General features: G+C 37.7%; 1 protein-coding gene across 7 annotated transcripts in view; it reads right to left on the reverse strand.

Moving 5' to 3' along the window:
• Positions 1-16,252, reverse strand: part of CFAP44 (cilia and flagella associated protein 44) — a 43,455-nt gene that overhangs the window by 23,904 nt on the left and 3,299 nt on the right. For all 7 annotated transcript variants that reach the window (XR_010834007.1, XM_067003322.1, XM_067003347.1 and 4 more), the window contains 14 exons: positions 15,118-15,204; positions 14,590-14,682; positions 13,642-13,813; positions 12,450-12,612; positions 11,286-11,388; positions 10,741-10,957; positions 9,124-9,238; positions 8,447-8,611; positions 7,070-7,225; positions 6,666-6,713; positions 5,549-5,648; positions 4,213-4,307; positions 2,186-2,395; positions 702-812 (listed from right to left, as the gene is read on the reverse strand). Coding sequence is in view for 6 of the 7 variants with exons in the window: in XM_067003322.1 (XP_066859423.1) it covers positions 702-812; positions 2,186-2,395; positions 4,213-4,307; positions 5,549-5,648; positions 6,666-6,713; positions 7,070-7,225; positions 8,447-8,611; positions 9,124-9,238; positions 10,741-10,957; positions 11,286-11,388; positions 12,450-12,612; positions 13,642-13,813; positions 14,590-14,682; positions 15,118-15,204 (1,835 nt within the window). In the remaining variant the exon portion in view is untranslated. The remainder of the gene's footprint in view (positions 1-701; positions 813-2,185; positions 2,396-4,212; positions 4,308-5,548; positions 5,649-6,665; positions 6,714-7,069; positions 7,226-8,446; positions 8,612-9,123; positions 9,239-10,740; positions 10,958-11,285; positions 11,389-12,449; positions 12,613-13,641; positions 13,814-14,589; positions 14,683-15,117; positions 15,205-16,252) is intronic.

Consider the following 16,252-nt stretch of genomic DNA (forward strand, 5'->3'; position numbering starts at 1 on the left):
TTTGCCAGCACAGTTTTTATCTGTTCTCGCAAAAAAGCAACAGCTAAAGTTTGCTGCTGCACACCATTTTAATGCATCCTGGTGGCCACTTTGTCAGTATTAAATACAATGAACTATCTCCCTTCTAGATAAGATTACTGGATTGACAAAAAAATTCACAAGTTACTCTAACCTCATCAGACTTTTAAAATAAGTATTAGCAAGAATCTATTTGAGTATGTCACTGAACAACTTCAAATAGAGAGCATAAGTTCTGAGAAATACCCAGAAGTTTTCTGAAAGCTTTGTCTGCAATTGCAAATGCCTGTTTTAACATCAGCAAGAGGCACAGGCAATAATACTCAAGCGATGCTTTTCTCAAAAACAACAACAACAACAAACACATTCCAAAAGTTAAGGCACTTGTCAGCTCAAGGCAGGGACTCAAAACACTAAGCAAAATTCTGTGGTTTACATATGTTTCTGCTCTTGATTATCCAAAGTCCAAATATGTCCAAATTAACTGAATCAGACATACAGCTACACAGGATCTATCTGTCATTCTGAAGCAGCATGCAAAACAAAGCAGCAAAACATCTTTTGCACTGTCTATAGAGAACATGGCTAGAGTGATTGATCTTTGTCTGTTTTCATTGGAAGTTCTTTTCAAAATGACATTCTGACACTGAAAGGAAGGAAAAAAACAAACATGCATTACTCACATGAGAAGGTGGAGACCACTGTAACGCCTGCACAGGCCCGGGGACACAGATGAATCCAACTGGCTCGTATTTGTCTTCAACAGCAAAAAAGAAAACTGTTTTGTCTTTACTCTGATGAAAAAAGAAAAAAGAAAAGAAGAGATAATGACTGAATGAAAGTGACCAAAACTGACCAAAAAATTTGTAGTACTGTATGAAATACGTACTTCAGATGTTTTGTGGCTAGACACGGGGACCTACAAGTGCCTTGGAACTTAGAATTGGATTTCCATGGTGATTACAGTAGGAAGGGGAATAAAAATCCTGCTCATCTTCCTCCAGGGCCCTGACTGCACTCGTAGGCTTTAATCACTGTGATGTGCCTCTGCTGGCTTCTCCATCCATGCATGTTCTCTGCCCATTGCCCCAGGAGCTCACCTAAAGCTTGGGCCCAGGTCCGGCCCTGGCATGAGCTATGTCATAGCCATGCCTGTTTCCAGCCCGATATCCTGCTGTCCCCAAGCAGTACTCTGGATTTCCTCCTTTGATTTCTGATGTGGCTTGTTACCTTGCCTTTGACTCATGGATGTTGGGCTGTTGGTGGAAGTGTTTGCTGTCACCAGCCCTGCTCTGCTCACCCAGCTCAGGCCCTGTGGGACCGTGCCCTGCGTTGGGGCACTGCCTTTGCTTGTGTTGAGGCCACCATAGTGGAGCAGCCCCACTGTTGCTGCTCCCAGAAAACCCTCATATTAGGAATGGCTCTCTGAAGTACTCACTGAGTTGTTCTCTTCACCTTCTGCTTTCATTTATATTTCTCTCATCTCAGTATCACATATATTTACTGTGCAATGCTGTCATGCACCTGCTTGTTACAGAGGTGATTTGTAAGACATGACAGCACAGGCTGATCTCAGATACTAAGAAAATCCGTAACTGGTGCACAAGATGAAGCACGGCAGCTTGAATTTTGCACTAAATGAAATACATGGCAATCGAGGAATATGAAACTGCAACTGAACTGCTAATGGCTGAAGGCCAGCTTTTAAAAAGAGGTACCCCACTGACTAGAAGTCATTTCAAAGCCTAGCAGGCACACTGACAACCTGATCGGTCAACCGTGCTGTAATGCAAACCAGTGTTGGGTAGCAGCTGGAGTGCTGCCAAGGTGGTGTACAAATGAACTTGCTTTTACTAAATCCAAGATACTACTAAACTAATTCCAAAATAAGCCAAATGCATCTTCAAAATGGATTACAGAATTCATACTAAACAGTCTAGTAATTCACCAAATGATGGTATGGATTGCATGGTTGGTTTCCTTCATATAACAAAGGTGTGTGCAAACAGATCCATCTCTTCCTCCAGCACTACAGAGAACTACAAGAAATGATCAACAGCAATAATGGAAGTATAACTGCATTGTCAGTAACCAAACTTTGCCTTATTTCTTTAAATAATTTCTACATTTGTGGGTTAAAAAAATAACCAAATGAAGTAATACATACCCCTGTGGCAAGGACATCTCCATCTCGTTCATAAGCCAAGGCCGTAACTGCAGAAGTATGAGGTTTGAAAGCTTGTTTCAGATTCATCTCTGCGTTACCTATATTGGTCCGTCCTCTGAGAATAGCCAGTCCTTTGGGATCATAAATTTCAATTATGCGAACAACACCATCTTCAAAGCCCACAGCAATTAGACCTCCTTTAGGATTTACCTTTGAGTGGAAGAAGGAAGAAAAAAAATCCCAATGTATATCAGTGAGTTTAGAATAACAATCTGTGTCACGTATTTTGGTGTTAACCTATAACTCACCTTACACAGACACAGCGTTAAAGCACGAAGAATGTTCCATACATGGAAAATCTTGTTTATCCTTTCTAATATGCTACCATAAAGGGAGGGGGAAGACTAGGGGTGGAAGGAGGTTGTTTTAATTTTTTTATATATATATATTATTTTTTTTACTGATGACATGCCATTGGGACTGGCAATATCAGTGAGGATGTAGTTGCAATTTATGAGCAAAAGGTGTTTCATATTGATATACATATATATCAGTATCTTCTTCTTAAGCAGAAGAGTTGGAACTCAAAAAGAAATTATTATACTACCCTGAATATAATATTTGGCATTGAATGTGGGCATGATTTCTGAAGAGATGAGGGCACAGATTTCATGACATCCAACAGGATCCCAAGATCCTTCTCTGCAGAACTGCTTTCCAGCTGGTAGGCTCCCAAGTAGTACTCATGTCTGTGGTATTCCTCCCCAGATGCAGGACTTTGCATTTTCCCTTGTTGAACTTCATGAGATTCCTCTCAGCCTGAATCCCCAGCCTGTCCAGGTTTCTCCAAAGGGCAGTACAGCTATCTGGTCTATCTGTCTGGCCACTCCTTTCCAGTTTTGTATCATCCGCAAACATACTGAAGGTGCACTCTGTCCCAGCATCCAGGTCATTAATGAGGAGTATTGGTCCCTGTAATGACCCCTGGGGTACACAACTAGAGACTTGCTTCTAACTGGACTTTGTGCTGCTAATCACTACCCTCTGGGGCCTGGCCATTCAGGCAGTTTAAAATCCATGTCACTGTTCACTTACCTAACCTGCACTTTGCCAGCTTGCCTATGAGGATGTAACAGGATACAGGTGTTTCAAAACACACGGGACAAAATTTTCTTAGCACAAATTTTCAAGTACATTCAAGCACTTTAAACTACGGGTACGTATCTAATAGGATTTTAAAAGAAGCTAGCTAGACTAAGTACTTCTGATTTTTTCAGCCTATGCTTAGTACTAACTTTTGTAAAACTGATCTGAATCAGTTTTGTAATGTACAATTTATTGTGGTGATCAGCTTACCTCTTGAATGTAGAGGTCATCATCTAATAGCATCCCTGCAGGTCTGCATGACAAGAATTATAGTCACAAGACTATAATGATGACTACCCTTGCCTTGGAAATTCAAGTAAAGCACTCTCCTCCATAAATTTGCTTTCAACGAAGCTGCCAGGCTTGCTATGTTTCCTTAAGAACATAACTAGACACTACTTTAATTAAAATTAGCAAATATGTCTAAAACTGATAGACCCCACACTCTACAAATGATCAGTTCTGGTGACATTTTTTTATGATTAATCTCCAAATGTTTGTGGATTGTCTGTGCTGTCATTTTGAAATGTGTTAACTACCTCATTTTAATTGACAATTACTTGGCTTGGATTAAATAGAAGCTGTTAGCCTATAAACTATCATTTCTTCCTGGACTGCATACAGAGATCTGATTTTAAAATCTCACAAAGACACAAAGCTGGATACACGACAATCCACAGTAAAGTCAAACTGTGCATATATATACTGTATATATACATACTACTACAAAAGCTTATGCACACATGCTACTACAGTAAATTCCAGCATGGTCTAAACAGTAACTTCTTTAAGGTTTTATATTGTGAGCACCTTTCTTTATGCTTGCAGGCTCATAGGCCCTTTATGATTTTTTCTTAACACACACAAAAGAAAAAACTTACAACACGAGGTGCCCATGTCAGTGCTGTTCCTCCTTGTTTAAACTGAATTTCACCCAGCTGCCTGTTGCTGGTGAAATCATAGATACGCACTGACCCTGTGTGGAAAGGAAACAACAGGAATTTATTTCTTGCAGTGTCATTTCCATTTTAAGATTCATGGTGAAACGTCTATTTATTTGAATGAAAGGCGGGATGGAAAGTTATTAATTTTTCTCTTTGAGTATCAAACGTCCATCTGGAAAGACATTCCTGGTGATTACAGAGTACCACAGCTATCATGGTGCTCATCAACAAAACATAAGCTTTCTTCACACTTTAGCTTACACACTCCCGTGAGTTGTCACAGCTGAGGGGTGTAGTAAGAAGTCCCATGCTGACCACCATGTGCAATTTTTGAGTAATCACAGGACTGTGGCCTACTCTAAGGGAAATCTGTACTGTCAACATAGGAAAAGATGATACGCTAATAGCTGGAATTGCCTAAGGAGCAAAATATTTAAATGGATGAAAATGGGAGGTTGTCCAAAAAAAATCCATTTTCATCAAAGGTGAAATTAACAGATTGGTAGATACATATATTGGTCTGCATAAAATTCCATTCCAGATGGCATATATCCTAAGTATCATTTGCTCAACTGGTACAAGTTTGTCTTCAGGCTAGAAGTGCATATATATTGTATAACACAGGCAAACGACAAGATACGGCTGACAAGAATTGAGTTAAAGACCTTGTAGCATTTTCTGAGCAGCATGAATGACATTGTTAATGCTCTGGCCTGTGGTTCTTCTTTCAAACCATGGTAAAGCTAACAGTAAGAAGCCTAAATAGCTGTATCTATATAAGTTAAATTAATGTCTGGCATTACACATTAGCTGTTGTTGAGAGCAAGATAGTTATTGCATTTTCTAAGAAAGCCACAAATATTACTATTCATAACGACTTACACAATACTAGAAATGTATGTAATTTCTTATAAAATAAAGATCCCAACACTTATCAATCCAGAAGCTTCAATACAAATGCTGTTATTCAATACAAATGTTGTCTTTCCAGCTGTTCCTTCAAAACAAACAGAATTTACAAAGCTTCCCATTAAAAATTTCTCTCATTAATATCCCAGGCTTATAAGATTAAGCATTCCCAGTGTATTATTTCAAAACTTTGATGATTTGTCTTAACTGTAAAAGAACTGATCCAAGAATAACAGTTGATGGTAAATGGACTTTTCAAGAGCAAATACACAACTGCAATTCAAAACAGAGTAGTTCCAAACATAGCATCATTGCTCTGCAAAAACAATGATGACAGTGGTATCGGAGGAAAGGAATTACTTACGATCGAGAGCAGTGGTGGCCATAAGGTATGTCACAGGAGAGACACTCACAGCCTCAATCCTTCCGGAGTGAAAGGTATACAGGCACTCTGGATCACGGGTCTGTAGTGCAAAAGAGAAAACCAGAAATTCTGCTATGTGCTGGAGTTGCACTTGTAAGTTATTAGCAACTGTACCTTTGGCAGGCATGAGTTCCTTGTTTAAAAAAGAATAAAATCAAATGTTCATAAGAAGATCATGAACAAATCAGTATAAGAACATTAAGCTGTTTCAAAATCCCATCATTTTCTATGTGTAAATAAGGGGAAATACAGGAAAACCACTTTCATTGAGTGGTTTCAGACCTGAAATGAATATTTTCAGTACAGAGTTGTTGCTCTAAAGGCAAAGAAAATGCTCCCAGTCCTAGGCTTATACTGCCTTGGAAATCTTTTCATCATCCAAGGAATTGTAGTTTTTGTCATGTATCTTTTACGTTAATTTTTATATCATGTTTTATACATCTCTTTTTACCATGAAATTCTTGGAACATTATTTATCTGTTAGCCCAGAACTTTATTCCAATCAAAGGGAAAATTCCAATTTACTTCAACGTATTCTGGAGCAAAAACTAAATGCCCCCATTTTACCTTTGTTATTTCTTTCATCATCAAAAACATCTCCAGCAGTAATACTTGTAGCCAACTGGATAAAACATATCAAGTGCACTTCATCTTCTCCTTGTTTTTCCTAGTTCTTCATGTCATTTACAGGCAACAGTAATGACTCTTTCAAATACACCTAACTAGATAGGGTACGTAAGTACTCCTTGAACTCACTTCCTGCACTCATGCAACTTTTATTTCCAGTTTATGAAAATAAAATTCCTTTATGATAAATTTTAGTTGCCAAATTCAAATTAAGGAAGCAAAAATCAATAATGACTTTTGATAATCCTGCACAATCATTATAGTCAATAATGTTATGAAAATATTTTTTAAAGAAGAAAGATCTTATCAATGCTAAAATTTCCAGCTGTGCTGGAAACACAAACTTCATTGTAGATGAATCCCATATAATTAAATAAAGTAACTGCAAAGGAATTGAAATAAATCAGAAGAAAAACAAAAATGAACTTACCATATTTGAAAAAGTCAAATCTAGCTTCCAGATTGCTCCATTGGCATCCTGAAGAAGCAAAACCAAAACATGTAACCTGAATATTTTCAAACTCAACATGGAAGTAAAATTGCCCACAAGCACTCCTTAAAAGTTCCTCAATGATTATCATGGTGAAACTGAAATCACAGAAGGTAGTGCTATTGGTCCTATCAGTCCTCTCCATCAGTTCAGGATAATAGATTTTGACATTCTCCTACACTTATGCAGCTCTGGCTCTGCAAGTCATAGTCTCACATATTACCAAGATCGAAATCTACAGAAAAGAGATATACTGACCTGTAAGGTACTCCTGCTATAACCAAGCATTACTTCTCTCATTCTGTGTTTCTCCACAGGGCTGTACGTACTTGAGTGTATTTTACCTGAGCATACCAAATGGGCTGTCCACTGTCATGAACTTTTGACATGAAATTCAGACTGACGTTCCTGCCAACGTGAAGTTCATTCATAGGCTCCACCTCCAATAACCCTGTGTCATCCACACAATCAGCAGCATCTATTGTCTCAAAATTCCACACCTTCATGGAATGAAAACAAAAAATGGGAAAAAAAGAGACTGGGTTTTTATTAGGTCAGATTATGTTTTCATATACAATTAATATGGAAATTCAAAATAATAAGAAACCAGGGGAGGGTAGAATCTATAGGTGAAGATGACACCTGTCACATATGCCTCGCTGTTCTGAATCTAACCTAAAACAGTGAATCAGCAAATATTATCTCATACAATTGGGTGCAATGTAAAGTATATGCAAAAGTTCCCTCTCCAATTCTGATATAACAATAGATTAAATACAGCCCTGGCACTGGCAGAACTACACGTAGCAACCTCAGAGCTACAGAAATTAAATGATATCTGACAGCTCAGAGCATTGCTCATACTGAAGCAGCATGGAAGAAAGAATGGGAAATCCAACGCATCCATGTTCTTCTCTGCGGTATAAATCAGTTGGCACCTTGGAATCAAGTGAGTTTTCCTAATGGGCTAAGATTGATTTATGAAATACAACAACAAAAACAGGGTGTTTGGAACCATGTGTTGTCTAGAATAGCTTCCTGATGATTATCTGGGTCTATAGAACATGAGCAGAAGACACGTCTTCCCTTAAAGAGCAAGTAAACAAGATAGCAAAATCCTTGACAATTGACAGATGAGATCAGAAACTGGTCTAGATACATAAACCATTTTGACCTTAATTTATAGGATTGTGTGTTAACTTCAGGATGCTTGATGCTTTTTCTTTTGATTGTTCCTGTGTTTCATTGCATGTATCTCTGAGGTTAAATGAAATAGAAATTAACTAATAACTCTAATAACCTCAGCATTAAAATAATCAGAAAATGTATTTCAAGTATTGCCATAGTTTATCGTTTGAAATAACACCAATGTAACACTAGGTCTGAAAATTATAAAGATTAACCAAAACAACATATGAAAAAAAGTGTTAGAATGCAGGGAAGCTTTTAGAGAATCACTGAAAATTATTTTGATTTATTTTAGTAGAAGGTGATTTATTTACCACTGTGAAACAAAAAATTTTGTGTAAACAATACTTGATTCAAACATTTACACTGGAGATGTGTCTGTATTCTGTTCTAAAAAAGAGTCATTCTCATAAAGCAACTGTAATGCAAAAATGCCCCTATAAATGAGCTCCAGAAATTAATAAATAAATAAATAAATAAATTACCTCCTGACCAAAAATTTGCACACCTAAAGGCAGAGCAAAAGAACTCACCCGAATGAAGCCATCTTGTCCAACAGTGGTAAGTTCTCCTTCATCCAAAACTAACTGGGTGATAGGGCCAGCGTGACAAGGCTTGTGTCCAGCTCGACAGAGCTCTACTTTGATGAGGCCCCCTTCCCAGAGCAGCAAGTTGCCCCACTCAGCCCCCGAGATAACCTTCAATGCAGAGGAAGAGAAGCACTTAAGCACCTGCCCTTAACCATACAGAAATATACGCAAAAATATGGTTAACATTTGTGGCTTCCTTCTACAAAAGCATTAAATTAATAGCAATGTACAGATATTTCCAAGAGAAGGTGTAAAGGGAGACACAATTCACCTTTTTAGGAATATGACATCATTTACATGCACTGAAATGGTTGAGATTAGGGCTAACACACTTTATATTTCTGTACACTAAGGTTTTCACTATCCCATTAGAGAAGCCTCAGCTCTAAGCCAACAGAGATCTTTTGTCTGGGAATTACAATATTAACCATACTTTTCAATTATTACAATGCAAGCATTTTCTTTGGCAAATTAATGTCAATATTAGCTCATCAGAGCAGTGCACTGAGGGTCTAATTCATATCACTTAGAAGCAAATAGTAATTCTCCAACTAACTCAGTAGACTATATATCAAAACCTGAGAGGGAACATAAAATCAATTAAAATTGTTCTGACTTACCTTCCCATCAGGTAGCTCCACATACCCTATAATGTCAGTCACTGATGTTTTTCCAAACCTGCCCAAGGCTCCTTGCAACTTGAGACCACTGAATGTGAGAGCCATCTTCCAGAACCTGAGTATAGAAAACACATCCCTCTCTGACAAAAGGCTTCCTAGACATGCTCTTTACTCTCTCAGACATTATAATAATCTTACCAGGGATGCCGTTTTATGATGTTCATTTATTATTCTTTTTTCCACAGGAGACCTTGGTTTTTTCTTTTTAAAATGAGATATAACTTTGTAACCTCACAAACTTTTCCATATCCTACCTCCATGAAAAACCTGGGAGAAGGATTTGGCTTGGGTAGAATGAAGACTAAGCTATTATTTAAAACAAGTGTAAAACACATAGCTATATCTTTCCTGATACAACCAATACATGTAACTATAATAACATCTATTATAGTCTTGCTATCTCCACTGTATGATGTTCAACTTTGTAAATCCAAGGGACTAAGTTCCTCGCTAAATTTCATACAAGTACCACCATGCACATGAGCATGACTGCAAAATCTCAGTGAGCAAAAACTTTTATCATAGATCTTCAAAGCTATTCCTAATTAATTATATTATTTTAGCAGTATAAAAGATAGCTTTAAATTACTGCATTACAGAAAAAATAACATCTACAGCAAATAGGGATGGTGCAGGAGACATTACATTTAAGATAGGTGTTAGAAATTGGAATTTGAGCCCACATCCGTATTAAGTGTCATGTACATCTCTGTTACAAAGCTATATCAGAGTTTATTCATAGCATTTAACTCAAAAGAAAGTTTATAAGAGAGTTTGTTTTGTCAGATTTCCATAAATAATATATTCTAAACCACTTCCATTCTTGGTCTAAATAAGTGATTTCTTGTTTCAGACCCACCTTGCAACCAAAATATAGAGCACATCTCAGATTTTGATCTGAATCCTCTATAAAATTCAGAGAAATTTTATAAAAGTATCGTTTCTATTACAATAGCATCCAAGTCATATCTTAAGTCACTGCTGTTTTAACAATGAACTTTGGATAAACACAGAGCACAAAGCTAGTCCCTGTCCCAAAAGGTTTAAAGCTCTCATTTATTATTTTATTACAAAAGAATCCATGAACTTACCAATGGAGGCAGTGTATGGAAATATACCTTTTGTAAAGTTCCTTGTGAGTTTTTGGTAGTATCAGTGGCTTTCTGATCCATGACATGGAAATCAGTTCTAATGTCTGCCCAAACAGCAGCTGAGTTCAATAAATCAAAGGTAGAAAGCCCAGATGGCAAAGGAGGCATGCATGCTACATTAACAGCTAGAAGACATGTATATGTACATATTTTTGTATTAAGTCTCCCCAATGCTTGTTGGAATTACAAAAATGGAGCCATTAGAATAGATATCCAATGCTAAGCATCATCGGCAGCAAAGACATTTAAAAGACTTCACTGGCTGAAGGACTTTCTTTTGTAACTGCAATAGGTAAAATAACATTCACTGCTGGTGAATGTTTGCTAACAATACATTCCTGCTAGTCATCATCTAGACATTATGACTTTAGAGTTGATATGTATTAATAATAATTGGCAAACCTACCTGATGTGTCCTACTCCCACTGTAGTTAGCTGTTCCTCGTTATCAGGAGAAAATGTGACCCTGTAAACATCCTGTGAAAAAGCTTTTGACCTTAACACAATCTTTTCTTGTTTCCAGTCCCAGATAGTCAACATGTAGTCAGGGCTGCTTCCAATACTAGCCAGCAAAGTGCCAGCACGGTTGAAATCGCCAAAAACATAGGCTTTCTCTGTTCCACCTGAAGAAATGTACAAGTCCCAATCCACACATGCATGGAAAAGAGGAAAAAACAATAGAAAAATATGTTTAAAAGGCGCTCAACGTTCACTGCAGTTTGTTGTGGTTTTTTTCCACTACTTAACAGTTCTCAGTTGGTTATTTCTACTGAATAAAGGCTTTCTCCTGTCCAATAATGAAAAAGCTGGAAACCAGTGTTTCCTACTCTGCTGTGAAGTACCAAAGGGTTGTAATTCTTTCTAAACTTAAAGTGAACCACTACTCCATCTGCTGGGATCTATAAACGCTGGCCCATTTGTGTAAAATGAAAATAGTACTTTTTACAGTACCTCGTAGTATTCTGTAGGGCCTCAGTGAAGGATAGTCGTAGATGATGAGGTTTGGTTTCTCTCCTTTTTCTCCTACTGCGAAGTACTGCTTAGTAGGGTGTGCCTTGAAAAAGCAAAAGTCCTGTTGCATGTTGTAAAGACATCTTTGTCTTTATTCTGCTAGTTAAGTTATTGTATTTGCTCACACATTAGTCAAAAGATATTGCTTTACATACTAGGTTGCATTTTTCTGTATGTTTATCCTGAACAACTGCCAATCTATTGCTCAATACCAGAACAAAGTCACTATACAAACACAATGGTAAAACCATTATGCACACAAAATGGGATTATTGTGCATATACTGCAGAATCATGACAAACTGTGAAACTGTACAATAATCTCCTTTATTATGCATCCTTTTGATATTTCTACCTCACTCAACCCACCGGCTGATTGTACCATGTGCATCATTTGGGTCAGCAGCCATCCATGTGTAAAGCTGCAGAAAAGACATCCTGAATTACGTTGTTCTGAAGATAGACAGATGTAGCATAATTTTCCAGAAAAGGTTGCTTACAATGGAGCAGAACAGTCTGAGGCTGGTATCCTGAAAGCCCTGCTCATATGGAATACAACATGCTCATATGGAATGCAACTGAGAGATGGCAGAGCTATTCACAGGGAAAGGTGCCACAAAACCAGAGAAAACATTTGAGATTCAGGCCTTTCATAGGAGTTTACTAGAGTGAAACAAGATACTTCTTCTCTTCGTTTACCTAGGTACTTAATTTTCTAAATTTTAACTGCAGGCAAGACACTAAATTAGTATCAGCTGTGAATAGGAAAAATTAAAGTGTTCAAGAGAAAAAGTTGGTATGAGCCAAAATATTAAAATAAAAAAATAAGAATGTAATAGGGCCTAAAATGAATCCTAGCTGGCACCTGTCAGCCCTTTAAGGTACCTGGGCCTGAGACAGGTACGCAGATATTTGTGCTCTGCCAATCATACTGACAGGCTGAGTAGCTTGCACTGCATGGTCCACACATCCCTTTAATCTGTACCATTTTCTTACGTATATGCATGTGCAACTACAGAACATCCCATCAAGCAACCAAGAGACCATGTCCCTTTATAGAGAGGGACTAGCATCCTAAAACAAGAAAAGAAAAAAAAAGCCATACCGTTATAAACCCAATTCCACCTCCACTGCTGCTCCGGAGATAACTTTGAGATTCATTTTTCAGGTCCAGGAGCACTACCTGGTTGCCTGCTATATATAGCAGTGTTTGGCTATCCATCACCATCAGGTTTACACTTCTTTTGCAGTCATATCCAAAAGAATGTCTGAGAACAATGTAATAAGGAAAAGATTTCGACACTGGCTTTCTAGAAAAGCTTACTAAGTGGACAGAAATGCTTAAACCAAAACTGAGACAAATACTGAGCCTGGTGACTAAAAGGCTGATGGCAACAGTTTTCTTCAATACACAGTGAAGGTAAACTATATGAAGTCTCTATAATTGAGGGGAAGGCAGAAGTGTAGACCTTCTAAAACTTGTGATCCATCCTTCCATCTCCATTACAGGGTACACTTCTTGCCTCTGCTGGACTCTTTGGGGCTGCAAGGAATTCATATTCTACCAGTTTAGCAACCCATTTTCAAAGTATAAGAAATGTGCATCAGATTACTCGTAACTTTTCTACAGTTGAGAGTTCAAACCAAGGAGCTACTCAGGCTCACTTGTTAAATGTCTACAAGGCAGATGTAGAGCAGGGAAAATCCAGTCTTAAACAGCAACTTGACTGTGTCTGCAGAGAAAGCCACCAACACTTGTAAAAGTCACATATCATATCCAACTTGACTGTACCTAGCAAAGAACTTATTATAGCTCTCAATTGATTGGCATCGCTTCCTTCATTCCACCCAGGCTAGGTCTTTTGAGCAGCAGGCTACAAATCTACATAGTTTCTTCTGCACTTCTTCCTTAGCAGTTCTGTGAAGAAATACGAGGTATACAGCTGTGTACTCACCCCCAGCTGCTTGGGGAACAACAGTATATAAAGGCAGAGCTTTGCTGGGAATATTCTTACCCTAGTTCTCTGCCTAATCACATTACCTTGACTGATCTAGTTATATGGGAGTACTTACTAAAGTAATAATTATGCCTAATAAGAAATATTTATGAGGTCAAGTAAATGTTTAAGATTAAATTCATCCAGGACCATGACTGGTTAGGATTCTTAACTATGTTTCAGCCAAAGGTATCCCACTAACACCACAGAGGGTACTCCACATTATACAAGTATAATTTTAAGAACATGTATTAAGAAATCCTTAGCTTTAAATCTGTACAGCCTCAACAGAAAGGATACTCAAGAGTAAGAAGGTTAATTGGTATCCCAGAGTCTTCAGTGACAAACGGCCGTGAATACACATCTTCACAGTTATAGAAGAAAGTTTCCGATATTTTCTGTTCTATCTTCTCAGGCCTTTTTTCTGCCTTTGGGGCTACTTCAGCACTATCTTCTTCTTCCAAGTCATCCTCTGCATGTCAAAAGTGGGAATATAAAGAAAATTTATACTCAGCATAAATCAGCATAGCTGAAAACGGGGGGCATTCTGTCTTAGTGACAACCTGTCCTGAACAGCCCATAGCAAGCCCTCCCTCCAGCTTTTAAAGACTTCACTGTTAACACTCAAATTTGAAGAACTTACAGGAAAAAAAGATTGAGAATATTTTAAAAAACATTGTTTTTAATACCGAAGTAGTTCAGCGTTCTTTGGTATTTAGGTCTCTGCTTTAGAAACCAAATAGTATTGTAAATATCTCTTTTCAGCAGCTACTGAATGCACATAGTCATAGAAAACAACAAGTAAAAGCACATACTCTTTGCTCTTTCACATAGAGCAGACCACCATAAGTCATCATTGTCCCAGAAAACGCATACTGCTGATGTGTGACCAAGCATAGTTCTTCACTGTGATGCAGAATACTGCCAACTAGTCATAAGCACTTGTTAAAACTGCATTCAAGTTAGATACCTCAGACTGAATTCCTATTACCTACTTTGCAAGCTTCTCACCTTACGTTAATTTTTTTTCTCCTCAACCAACAGAGGGGTCAGATACCAGCAAGGGGAAGGAGTGAAATGAAGTACATGACGTAAGCCAACAGAAAATGAGCAGTGAAACTCAGCTGCAGTTTGATGGCACTGGTCTGAGATGCTGTTCATAACAACAGCAGCCAAAAAAGGAAAACTAGAAAGCAGTGGGATTTTTAAGTTCAAGCCAACATTTCTTCAGTGGAAAGCAGTACCCACCAATGCTCTCTGTGTCTGATTCCACTTCCTCCACATCCTCCTCTTGTTCCTCTGCAGTTGGTGACTCCTTTGGAAGACTAGTTCTGCTTTCTTCTGCAAAGGAAAATTGGGATCATTGTCTCTTGGGTATGAATTCATTTGACTAATTTAATACAGTTCTATAGTAGTAAAAAAAAAAAAAAATCCCCTCTATCCAAAAATAGACTTCCTGCTGTTCAGCATCAAGTATAGGCAGACGTTTGCTTTCAGATAACTATATTTTAAAACTTAGGAGGAGGAAGGAAGGAAACACGTCCCATAACAGGAAAAAGGTATAATAGAAAGATCAAACATGCCAAAAGTAATATGCCAACATAAGCATCAGAAATCTTTCAAAGTTCCACAAGAGACTCGCTAGTGGATTCTGTTACCCATGCTATCTAAATCTAGTGTGTTAGATGAGATGCAGAGTGGACTCAAATAGACACTGGACAGAAGCTGCTGTAGGTTCAGTACTGGAATCATGATATAACAGCAGAAAATACTCACGGACACCACTGGGATCTGCCTGTGTACCTTCTGCTGGCTTCTCATCTGCTCCCTCCTGTTCACCTGGAGATGGCATGTCTTCTTTACCTGGTGGCAGTAAAGAGGAATTTCTAGTATTTTTGCCTTCATCTGCCAGTTAGACTATTTTCATTTCCTCTCAAATGCTCTCCGATTCCCAAATATAATATTTGTGTTCTGCCTGTATACTACAAATATGAATAATCCTAGGATTTGTCCTACTTTACCGGGTGAATTTGTTGTTTCAGTTTTTAAACCTCTGGGCTCTGTGTACATCCCTACAGACAGACTTTCATCTAAATACTGTGTATCAAGGGAAACTGAAGAGAGATTCACACATTTTTGGGCTTCTCTTTAGGGTACTGGGGTAACATTTGTTTCTGAGAGAACAAAGCTGTTCTTCCACCTTTCTGGTAGACTTCACAAAAATATCAGTAGATAGATATTCTGGGATCATCAGACATCTTGAATGGAGAAGCAGGAGAGGTGAATCCTTAAGAAAAAAAATTCTTCAAAACATTCTATACTGAGTTAATAAAATTAACACAGTTTAAAAAAAAAAAATTAAACTGCTTAACTAACTCCCTCTGTCAATTCTTCAGCTTTCAGACTATTATTTTCAGAGTGCTACAATTTCCCTAGTTACCCCTGTCCTCTGAGTTGGGAAAGATTGGGAATTTTCAAACACAAACCAAGCATGTTGATCATTTATATAAATTTCTCTGAAAGAAGCCAAAGAAGATAAGTGTTGTGTTTATTCTAAATTTGTTCACTTTTTGATTTCAAATGTGGTATCTATTTCAAAAAACAAAAACGCCTTAAAATGAACATGGGAGCAATTTTGTACAAATACTACAGCTGTAAAATATGATCAGAATTCAGAAAATTCGTTAGTTGAATGAAAAGAAATCTAAATATTTAGAATAATGAATATAGCCAGAATGAAAACAAATTTCTTTGTATGTGTGAGCTGGACTTTGACAGCATGAGAGAGTCCCTAAAAATGCATTTCTCGTTTCTGGCATTGAGTCAGAATCCATTTGGAAAAAGATCTTTTGAGGTGTCTCAGTCTTTTCAGGTATTTCACGAAAAACAAAGTGTCCAAACATAATGCTAC

This window comes from Anser cygnoides, chromosome 1, assembly GCF_040182565.1.
Source record: "Anser cygnoides isolate HZ-2024a breed goose chromosome 1, Taihu_goose_T2T_genome, whole genome shotgun sequence".
In the NCBI taxonomy this organism is placed as follows: Eukaryota; Metazoa; Chordata; class Aves; order Anseriformes; family Anatidae; genus Anser; species Anser cygnoides.